Source organism: Panicum virgatum, chromosome 3N, assembly GCF_016808335.1.
Source record: "Panicum virgatum strain AP13 chromosome 3N, P.virgatum_v5, whole genome shotgun sequence".
Taxonomy (NCBI): Eukaryota; Viridiplantae; Streptophyta; class Magnoliopsida; order Poales; family Poaceae; genus Panicum; species Panicum virgatum.
This window is the reverse complement of record NC_053147.1, coordinates 56,277,970-56,289,670: the sequence shown is the minus strand read 5'-3', so window position 1 is coordinate 56,289,670 and position 11,701 is coordinate 56,277,970. Positions and strand designations below refer to the sequence as shown.

Below are 11,701 nucleotides of genomic sequence, written 5' to 3'. Positions count from 1 at the left end.
CTGCATTTTAAATAAATCGATTTGAATTCTTTACACGTATCGAATAAATAAAATATATCAAACCTAAATTAAACTAAATGTAACATAACATGAATAATTAAAAGATATGCAATATCTATCATACATCTTGATTAATTAAAAGGGGTACTTAATCCATTACAGAACTTAACAAAGGAGTACTATACATGAAATTTAAAAATTCGGTCAACAACACATAGGTTTTCAACCGTCCTTGCGTTGGAACGCAGAATGTTCTAACGGATTTCTTGCTGGCGCAGAATAAGATGGCGGAGCTGAAACCTCCGAGTTTGGTGGTGACGAACCGTAACGCCGCAATAAATCCTCAAGATCAAACGGAGGTTCCTCGCCCCTTGCCATGCATTCTCTATATTCTTTTTCCAAATAACGGAGCGCTGCCCTATGAAAAGCACTAGGTTTTTTGGACCGACGACCTACTCGAGTTGTGCCCTTCTCTCCAGAAGGACAACGATCACCCCCACCGGCGCCACTCCCTCGAGCTGTTGAAGCCATATTTTACTGAAAAATACCTTTATTTTCCACAAAATTATAAATTCTTACCATTACAAAGCAAAAATTATTTACTATTACAATTACAATGATCAGATTAATAACTCTTGCAAATAACAATGAAATTATATAAAAAAAGACGAAATGTATCATTAATCCTCAAGAAATCTCTAATTAATTGAAAGAAATCTCTATAACTTCTAATTACTTTGACACCCTTCAGTTCCAGGAGTACACTCTTTTCAATATCCAGAAACCCTCTAGAAGAAAAATAAACCTTTATTTATGAAAATGTATATGTCAGTAACCTCAACCCTGCGGTGATGACACTGCCTTTCGGGGGGACACGGTGCGGTACAAGGATGTCACCAATCGGCTAGTCGTAGCACCAACATTTACGATTAATAGGCACAGCACTTGGCACAGGCAGCATGCTCGTTCATATGCTCTCAGTACAACAACGGCATGCTGACTGCGTCAAATGTTGTCTTCTTATCAATCGGAAGTGCTGGTGATGCGACCAACCGATTTGCGACGTCCTTATAGCGCATCGTGTATCCCTGAAAGGTAGTGCCATCACCGTTGGATGGAGATTAACGACGTATACTTGTTTCGAAATAAAGATTTTTTTAGCTTCTAGATGGTTTCAATGTGAGCCTGATTAAATACATCACTAGAGTGTCAAAATAATCCATTCATAATACAAAAAATTCTATAATATACTCATTTCATTAATTCATTCACGAATAAAAAAATCAACTATCCACAATATGGTCATATATACAAGTACATCACATGAAGTATCTACACTCATTCTAAAAATTTCTACTATCCATATACTCATCTAAATCTAAAAGAAAATTACGCCTACATATGCAATCTAGCTAGCTAAATGTCCAAGAAATGAGCTAGCTACACATTTTCTCTATTTCTAAAGTATGAAATGAGCTATACAAGCCAAGGAAGAAGAGAAAAACAAGCCCCAAACCTTTAGAGCAGATGGATGGACAGGGAATCAAAGATCTTCACAAATGTGGTGAAGAAATGAGCAAGAACTCCTCTATCCCGAGCCAAGAACAGAGAAAACAAGTGAGCTGAATGGCTCGGGCGGGGGGAGAGGGAAGGGGATAAGGGGCGCAAGGCCTTTTGTCCCGTTTTGAGGCACGAACCGGGACAAAAGGGGGGACTTTTGTCCCGGTTGGTGGTTCCAACCGGGACAAAAGGCTGCGCGGGCCTTTTGTCCCGGTTGGAACCACCAACCGGGACAAAAGGCTCCCATTTTGTCCCGGTTGGTGTCTCCAACCGGGACAAAAGGCCCCCGTCCCCCCCCCCCCCCCCCCCCGCTGGCCCGGCTAGCCGTTGGACCCGGGACAAAAGCCACCTATTGTCCCGGGCCCAAAGGCTGCCGGGACAAATGGCCAGGAACAAAGGCCTGTTTTGTAGTAGTGCCAGGTGCCGGCCATCCTCATGAGACGCTCGCCCCGGGGGGTTATCAGCCAATGGGCAAGCGCCATCGCGCCACCAGCCAAGTGGTCGCCCATACCGAGACCCGTCGACGGTCGTCGTCGAACCCGCGACTGCCACGCGCTGGCCGTTCAGGGGCTGGCCTGCCCTCTTTCCCGGCCATCCTCGGCGTCCTGGACGTCCTCGTTCAAGCCCCCAAACCGGCGCCTGCTCTCTTCCTTGTCTCTCTCTCAGTTCTCTCTTTCTTCTACCTCCGAACGCAAGAAACAGAGGGCAGGCCACCTTCTTCTTCGATCCAAGGTCTGGCCATCAAACCTCCATGGATCCCAAATCCACTACGCCCGAAGCTCCTCCACCCCCCTAGCGACATCCCCAACCCCTCCAATCACAGCCCGACCCCCCACCTCGCCGGGAATCGGAGGTTCCCTGTCCGCCGGCGAGCAGGAACGCCCGAAATCCACCTCCACGTCGACGACCTACCCTCGGCCCCTCTCTGCTCAAACTAGGTATGGGAATCGGTCTTCCTCACACCCACGATGCTCATGCTCTCCTTATTCGCCCGTGTTCGCCGGTCAATCGACCGGAACGCCGCCGCGACGCCGCTCCAGGCCGCCTGGACCGCCGCGAGCTGCCCCTGTATAGTTTCTTGCCGCGCCGCCGGCCGTGTTGGCTCCGCCCAGCCCTGCTGGCCGCCGTGCTGCCCTACCCCACCGCTGCCTTGGCCCATCACCGGCGAGGCAGGCGCGCCACGCCGCCGGCCATGGCCCTGGTGGCCATGGGTGCTGCCGTACCACTATTCTTTTGTCAAATGATTTTAGTCTATTTAGTCTGAGACTTGTAAAGTGCCTAGTAAATTGAAGAAAAATTCTATAAATGTGAAACCAATTTTGATAGACCTGTTAGATCAAGATCTATGGAGGAAAAATATCCATGCTGGCAAAATAACCTTTTTACCCCTGCAAAAATTTAAATTGTGTTTAGTCTTGTTTAATTAGTTTCTATAAATCTATACATCCAGAAATTATGAAAAAATTTCGGTAGTTTACTTTAGACATGAGTGTTTCCCTGAAAAAATTTCATGTCATAATGCATAGATTAGTACATGATTATAAAGTGTACCTAGCTAGTATTTTTGCATAGGGATAAATAATATCTTTATATATAAGATTCTTTAGAAATCATGAGAAGTAATTTAATAAATGTCTTTGCAAGTCATGTTCTGTTGATAATAAATGGTGCTCTAATTTGATACTTAGGTAGATTAGTTGTTCTTAGCACTTAGGGTTTAAGTTAATTATCACCATACCTGCGTCATTTTATGTAAATTGTTAATTTGTTTAATGTTTATCTTCTAATTACAAAGTCAAGTTGGCATTTACTCATTGTCTCATATGCATACATATAGAATCCGCGACCGAGGAAGTCGTGTACGAGGTGATCGCGGAGCCGCAGGAGCAGACGGAGCAAGCCCCGCAGGAGTTCCGTGACGACCCGGCCCAAGGCCCAGAGGACACTAGCACTGAGCAGCAGCCCGAAGGCAAGCCCCGGTGCACATCCTATTATTTCAAATTTATGACACCTATATATGTTCTATTACTTGTGCATTAGGTTTAGGAATTGTTTGGAACTCTAGTTGCATGATCCCTAGGTTCCCTAGAGTTATACTAGTATATATAGTACGATTGGAATGCTATGCTTAATAAGATCTTGGTAGAAGTCGAGTGATTTCTAGTCACTCGTGAGATATAGGATATCTCGTTATTTTGAGTATATGGAATATTGGAATAGATTGGAGAAGGACCGTTCGTTGTCTGGCCCTGTGATCGAGTTTGAATTGTACTAGCCGCATACCGGGAGTAGGAGGTAGTTGAAACCGGTAAGCCGAGTACCGCCTCACCTCGAAAGTACAGGACTCCATCTCACCTCCTGGGGTAGTCGAGTAGTCGCGGAGAAATGGGGTTGCGTATGTTTACTTTTGGTGGTCTCACGTTTAGCTCGGCTGACCATATGATGGTGGGGCGGTCCTGTAGTTCGAGACGGGGAGGGGAATGGTTGGTCCGTATGGTCCGACGGGGCTAATACGTACCATGTTGGTTAGGTTCACCTTGCAAGGTTAAATCGGATCGATTCGCCGTCAGTCGCTCTCGGATATGAGCACCTTGATTGCAGCACCGCATCGTAGTAATGAGATGGAATATTAATGTATATGTTGAAGGAAATGTTGAGATTACTAATTGATCTTCTATTATGTTTGTTTTAGAAACAGGTTCTGCAAATGCCTAGATGATATTAATTTATATAGAATGTGAGCTAAAATATTGAAAGTAAGGACTCACTCTTAAAGGCTTTTCCGCAAAACAACCCACAGCCAAAAAGCTGTGCATGTCTAGATAGTGGGCTATGTATACCCATAGTCGGGTAAGTCTTGCGGAGTATTAGTATACTCAGGGTTGTGGCTCGAACTATTTCAGGTCAGAATAAGGTAGACTTCTGCTCTTGTTGTGCCAAGTTCATCCGGCTTGACGCGGATGGTTGGGAGGTGGCCGGACCAGATGTTTAGTCCCTGCTAGTTACCGAATCACACACCCGTGGGCTGAGTGTGTGATTCGACTCTGCGCTTCATGTGTTATAGATGTCAGGTTTCCTGTATCGAACTTTGTTTTAAACTGAAGTGTACTTGTATATTAGTTATGTAACTAAACCAGGTTTGTAAAAATTATTGCACTCTACACTGTATTGTAGTTGTATTGCATGTACTCGATATGTTTGTACTGCCTGCGCTCACCTTCGTGTGAGACTACTGGTGTTTGTTTCGATCGGAAGATCAATTCCGAAAGAGCTGTCAAATTAAACCGTTAAGCCAAATGTGTCTGATGTGTTCAAATGATAGCTATTTCGCTTAATTTTGAGTTTTAATTTGGCGGTTTTGTCACTCAATCTCCCTCAATCCTCTTGTGGAGGGGATTAACAGAACAAGGCCTTAAGAGTCGACCTCCAATCTGTATCATTTCTGGCGAAATGACCATTGAATCCACACACAAGGAAGGAAGGAAGGATCGGTCGCCTTCTTCTGAAGGTGAACAGGAAGAAGATGTGAATGTCATGATCAAGGAAGGGAAAGCAAAGTCATCTAAGTCTACCTTAATTACCTCTTTATAAAGTATATATATTCCTGAAGTGTACATATAGTTAGCAAAGAAGGGCAGAAGGGGAAGGGGAAGTCTACTCACCGCTCTATACCAACAACTAATTTGCATAACAGGATAAATTCAATACGTTTTTAAAACACGGCAGCTGGTGTCAAATCAAATCCACGCTACATGATTGAACAAACTAGAATTGAAACAACACCACCATGTCCGTTCCGGAACAAACAAAGAACGAAACTATTTCGTCGGATCATTGTCCGGCACGCACGGCACGTTTTCATCCGTGTCCGGCGTGGAGGCGTTGCCGATGGTGAGCGGCCAGCAGTAGTAAACCTTGGTACTGGTCTCGTTGCGCACCGAGTAGAGCCCCACGGTGAGTGTCCCGTTCAACTTCACCATCGCGTTGGAGAAGATGCTGTTGTTGTACAGCTCGTCGAAGTAGGGAGCGATCTGGGTAATGTTTGTGATACCCACATCCACACCCGTCAGCAGCATCGAGTCAGGGGCCACATCCATGCCCTTCAGACCCTTTTTAAAGTAGGCGATATTGTCCTTACTCGTGCTGTTGTTCACCAGGAACATGAGTCCGCTGATGCCGGTGTAGTAGAAGCGGGCGCGGCCGCCGGGGTTGTTGGCCTGGATGCTGAAGGTGAGTCTCATCGTCGCGTTCGTCGCCGGGGTCGCCGCCACCTTTTGCCCCACATTTATGATGCCGCCGGTGACTGAGAGAGAGAGTTCGTCGGACCGGAAGACCACGGTGATGGCGTAGGCGACGGTCACGACGATGAGCACCGTCACGGCGGTGGCCACGGCCAAGCGCGTCGCGTCAAGCCCCCGCCGGAAAGCCGATTTCCGCCCCACGGCGTCGGCTGCCGCCGCCATGGCCGGGTAAGCTAGCGCGAGCTTTCTTGCTTGATTTGCTTTGCTAGATGTGGCGCTTGTTCCGCGCTTCTATAGGCATCATACATATATAGCGAGCACAAATGAACACTGTCTAGCACAAGGCTGGGATAGAGCCTAGGGATCAAAAGTTTGGTGGGTGGAGGGAAAAGGAAGGTGAGCGAGAATATCAGCTTTAACTTTGAAGAAGGAAATAAATTAAATTACAAGGACTTGAGGAAGAAAAGATTCCAAAGGTTAAAGTGGTTATAATGCTCACCTAGTGGTTGTGCTAAAGTGATGTCTCCTAGGAATGTGGTTCCAAAACCCCATAAGCAGCAAGATGGATACCTTGTGTGCAATACTGCTGTTGAGAACAAAATTCTAACGAATGCAGCTGAGGTCACCTTTTGTCGTTAGTCGTTGGAGGAAGAGGCAGCTGATTTGTCTATATATATCAGTCTTTTTGTCGTGATCAGGATTACTATATTTTGCCAATAAAACAGAACTGCTAGCTCATCTAATGATGCACAATTTCGATCTATCCAAATTTATTTTGCCCAAATTTCAAGAAGTAACTGTTTGTATGCTTGTCATGTAGGGGTGAGTGTGCATGCAATTATATATATGACCGTCGTCGTTCCAGAAAAAGCTCGGCACCTCTACTAGTTGTAACACATGGCAAAGGCCTCATGATTTTCAAACATCTGCAAAAATAGTTTAATGAAATAAAATAATTAAATATAACAAACAGAGCAAAAAATATACTAAAACTTAACATGGAGTACAATGTAAAGTATGTTGATGTTACAAAAAGTTTGGAGGGCTGAATCAAATTTTTTTTAAGATCTTTGCCGTGTGCTACACAAGTGGCACTCGGCAAAATACATGTTTACAGGCGGCACACGGCAAAAGGGATGTTTGTCGAGTGCTCAGCCTCGACACACGGCAAAAGTGATGACTGGACCAGTGCCATCACTGGTTCATCTGATTTGCCGTGTGCCTGGCTCGAGGCACTCGGCAAAAAATTAGATTTTGCCGTGTGTCTTTGTTTACCGTGTGTTCCTCACGGCATAAAGTAACTTTTGCCGTGTGTTTCATTTTTACCGTGTGTCCTATTGCCTGGCACATGGCAAACATGATCTTTGCTGTGTGTTTAATTTTTACCGTGCGCCCTGTGGCCCAGCACACGGCAAACATTATCTTTGCCGTGTGCCCGATTTTATGCACATGGCAAAACATCTGGCACACGGCAAACGTGTTGTTCCCGTAGTGTTATATGCTTCACACTATCAGCCATTGAGAGAACGATGAATTTCATTTTGCTGCTGTCAGGTAACACAAACCACCATCTATCAGGCTTCGACGGCTCCTTGTTGGCTCCTCTCGCCACCTACGCTCACCGACATGGCGACATCTCTCCCGTCCTAACCAGACGGCGAGCCGCCACCCGGAGCTCCTCTAGGCTTGTCCAATTGGGCGGGCATCATAATTTGTTCTTTAGCACGAAAGTAACTTGTCAAGAAAGAAGAACCCGAGTCACATGTTCTTCACTTTCGAGCTGCATGGTCACATCTTCACTTTCAAGATGGTCACATCGATCGCATCTACACATCACTCTACTGCGTGCCTTGATCCTGCTTTAAATCACTCTTATCTTTGTCGCATTTGATGAACAAAAAAAAAGGAAACCTACGCATACACGCGATGCTCTTCTCGTCTTGTGTTGTTTTTGCTGGAAGAATTGATTTCTGCTCTTCCTCTTCCATCTCCTTTGGATTGAGACATATAAATACGAGGCATGTGTCGCTACGCTAGCTATTACAGTAGCTATCGATCGATATCGAAGCCAAGAGGTAGCCAGCCATGGTGCTGTTCGAGAATATCAATGTCGACTGCGACCCATCCACTCGGCTGTTCGTCTCCAACCTCACATCCTCGTACGTGGACCAGAGCAATGAGGCGTCCATGGTGGCGGCCTCCGTCATCATGTTCGTCCTGGCCGGGGTCTTCTTCAACCTCAACCTCTTCAGCGGCATCTCCGACGTGAGCGCCATCCTGGACCCCAAGGTCCGCATCGTCCTCTCCTCGGCGCTCTCCCTGCTGCTCCCCGTCATGTCGTACCTCTTCTCCGAGGCCAAGAACGCCGGCCGCTCCACCACCAAGCCCGCCGGCGCCGGCACCGGCGCCGCCAAGGACCTCCCGCTGCAGGCCCTGGTCATCCTCGTGTGGATGCTGCTGGTGGAGCTCCTCCGCAAGAAGGTGGACGAGATCCGCATGAAGGGCATCTCCAGCAGCCTCCAGCGCGCCGGCCGCGTCGTCTGGCTGGGCAGCCTCGTCTTCTTCAACGTCCGCAGCGCCGGCCGGAAGATCATCTTCGGCGTCCTCTGGATCCTCTGCGCCACCACGGTGCTCCAGCGGATCGCCTTCACCGAGTTCGGCAAGCGCTCCTACGCCCACGGCAAGAACGCCAGGCTCGTCGCCTCCTACATGGCCTGGATCCTTGGCCACGTCGGCGGCGTCAAGAACGAGACATCACAAGCCGGCGCGGCGCAGGCGGAGCACGCTGTTCCTGTCGTGCACCATGGCGCCGGCCACGACGTGGAGCATGCTGCCCAGCGACGGACGCCTGATGATGGGCAACAGCTGCTCAAGACGTGCCGGTACATCGTGGTCGGAGAAGATCAGCTGGTGAAGGAGGCGACGGCGGACGGCTACGATCTCAACGTCGACAAGAACGGCGTCGTGGTCGCCCCCGGCTTTGTCACCGTCGGCGATGTCTGGAGCCTCCCCGGGACTGACTCGACCTTCGCTGAATGGGATGGAGATCAACGCCTCAGGAGACTCTGCCTCTCCTTCGCCCTCTTCAAGCTGCTCCGCGGCCGGTTCGAGCAGCACGAGCCGCTGACCGAGGAGGAAGCCAACAACGGCCGGGAGCTCATCCTCAGGGGCCTCTACTACAACAAGGTCAAGGTGGACGGCGGACATGGAGGCACGACGACGACGACGGACTCGGAGGCGGTGTTCCAGGTGATCACCGACGACGTCAACTTCCTCTCCGAGTACTACCACTCCGTCGTCCCCGTCATCTTCGCGAGCCCCTTCTTCCTGCTCGCTAACTACGTCCTCCTCCCCGTGGTCGTGCTCGGCCTCTGCCTCATGACCGTCTTCCTCTGCGGCAATGGCGACTTCCGCTACGCGATGACCAGCATCCTCAAGGACAACTACACCCTCAACACCGGCATCCGCAACCTGACCCTGTGCCTCCTCAAGGAGGTCGCCAAGAAGCCCCCCAATTACTTCTTCTCCCTGCTCGACCTCTCCATCACCTTGCTCCTCTTCGTCATCTTCGTCTACGAGTCCGTGTGGGAGCTCGCCGTCTTCCTCCTCTCCAACTGGTTCATGGTCGCGCTCGTCTGCGACTACACGGGCAGGCCGGCGTGGCGAGGCAAGCCCAGCTTCCGGTGGGCCTTCCGCCGGATCCGGTGGCTGCGGAGCAAGATGAGCCACGGCGACCTCACCATCAAGCAGTTCTCCGTGCTCAACCTGCGCTGGCCGCCGGCCTTGCCGCTGCCGTCCGCGCTCTCCCTGCTGGTGCGGGCCAGGACTGTCCCGACCTGCGTCAAGGACTCCATCATGGAGTACCTCGTGGAACATGGCCGCGCTGCTCCCATCTCCATCGGCAACCCCGTGCTGCTCGACAAGGTCGAAGAAGCAGGCAGCAACCCGTTCTCTGATCTTGGATGGGCGTTCAAGAGCAGGAGCATCGCCGAGGTCATCCTCACCTGGCACATCGCCACCACCATCTTCGAGCACAAATTCCTGTCGGCGTCTCAGAGTCAGACCTCGAGCAGCATCGTCATGGTGGCGACGAGGCTGTCCAAGTACTGCGCGTACCTGGTGATGTTCCACCCGGAGCTGCTGCCGGACAACCCGGACAAGACGGAGGACGTCGTCCAGCTCATGAAGGAGGAGCTCAAAGAGGGCCTTGGCTGCCTGGAGTTCTTCTTCTTCCGGCACGCCGCCCGGGTCGAGCGGATCATGAAGCTCAAGGGAGAAGGGAGCTGGAATGACAAGAAGGTGGTGAAAAATGGCGTGACACTAGGTGCTTCGTTGCAGGAGAAAGCGGCGTCGGATCATCCGGAAAGGGTGTGGAGGATGCTAGCCGACGTGTGGACGGAGCTCATCGTCTCCCTGGCGCCGTCGACCGACGAGGAGCACATGAAGGGGCATGAGGATGCTCTGTTGCAGGGAGGCGAGTTCATCACCGCGCTCTGGGCACTGACCACGCACACCGGCATAACCCGGCAGCCCATGCCGGGCGGTCGTCAGGGCGAAGATGGCGGTCGTGCTGGGTGGGCTACAGGTTCACCTGGATCCGGCCGTTAAGTCGCTTGCGTATTACTACTGCTTGCTCGCTCTTTGAGTTTTTATTGCGTGTTCTGTGTATTTCGTCAGCGAAGTTCTTTCTGCATCCAAAGACCAGGAATTTTATGCGTGTTCATTCTTTTATGAGTGCCAGAGTGTACGTGTCTGGGTACGCTATGATGTATTAATTACGTAACAGATCGATGTATATGGATTTGTAATTCAGCAGAAACTCTCTGTTTGAGTTTTATACTACATGCATGTATGTCCTTTGCTTTAACAATATAGTATATATAATGTAACCACCTACTGGAAATAACGGCCTCAATAAGCAGTGATTAACCGATCAAATTGTGCGATGACGAGCACTACTACACAAACAGTTTGTAGGAGCGAATAAAAAAACATTTTTAGGTGCGGGTGTTTCACCCGACACCCTTTTCACATCTAAAAATACCTATTTACAAGAGCGGGTACATTATCCGCCCCTAAAAATACATCTGTAGGGCAGTTCGCCCCTTACCCGTCTCCTAGAAATGAATTTGTAGGGGTGAAATCGCCCGCCCTTAGAAATCAATTAAAATAACAAAATAAAAGTTTTTTTTGCCCCCACACGCCCCGGCCGCGGGCGCTTGGCCGCTGCCGCACGCCCAGGCCGCAGGCGCGCCGCCGCGGGCTCCTGGCCGCCGCCTAGGCCGCAGGCGTGCCGTCGCGACCTGCTTCTTCTTCTGCAGCCGCTACGCCAGCATCCCGTCCTGGGGATTCGTCACCGCCGACGGACACAGTGGCCTGCCTCAGGTCGACTCGGCGCTCTCCTTCTTGCCGGCCTCGAGCTGCTTGACTCCTGCAACGGGCTTCTCCTCCTGCGCTGCTCACCCCCACCAGTGGCGCTGGCGCCGCCGTACAACCGCCACCCCGGCCACGCGCTGCCTCATGCCGCCGCCCCGGCCAAGCGCCGCCACGGGCCGCCGTACATCCGGCATCGCGCCGCCGAGGCCGGGCACTGCCGAGGCCCGCGCTGAGATCCTACCCTCGCGCCGCCGAGGCCCCGCGCGCCGTAGATCCGGCCACACGATGCCTCGCGCCGCCGTAGCTGTGGCCTCGCGCCGCCGGAGCTGTGGCCCCGCTGCATCCCCTTGCGTGCTCTTCCGGTGGCTAAGTGGAGAGATGAGACAGAGGAAAGAGATGTGGGAGGAAAAGTGGAGAGACACTGGAGAGACACAAGGAGACAGGCATACTGTGCCTAGGGGTGGTAAAGGGCCCAACATTTTGAACTAGAAAATCTAAGGATCGGGCCCTAAAAGGGCCGGGCT

The 11,701-nt window shown here is 50.6% G+C and overlaps 1 protein-coding gene across 1 annotated transcript; it reads left to right on the top strand.

Moving 5' to 3' along the window:
* Positions 1-7,690: 7,690 nt before the first annotated feature.
* On the top strand, positions 7,691-10,643 carry LOC120666254. The gene has a single exon (XM_039946056.1). It carries the CDS (start codon positions 7,887-7,889, stop codon positions 10,407-10,409), a length of 2,523 nt encoding a protein of 840 aa, XP_039801990.1. The 5' UTR covers positions 7,691-7,886; the 3' UTR covers positions 10,410-10,643.
* The last annotated feature ends 1,058 nt before the right edge of the window (positions 10,644-11,701 follow it).

Excerpts from the sequence above, each read along its gene's own strand:
- LOC120666254 (XM_039946056.1), top strand. The coding sequence starts at position 7,887 with ATGGTGCTGTTCGAGAATATCAATGTCGACTGCGACCCATCCACTCGG.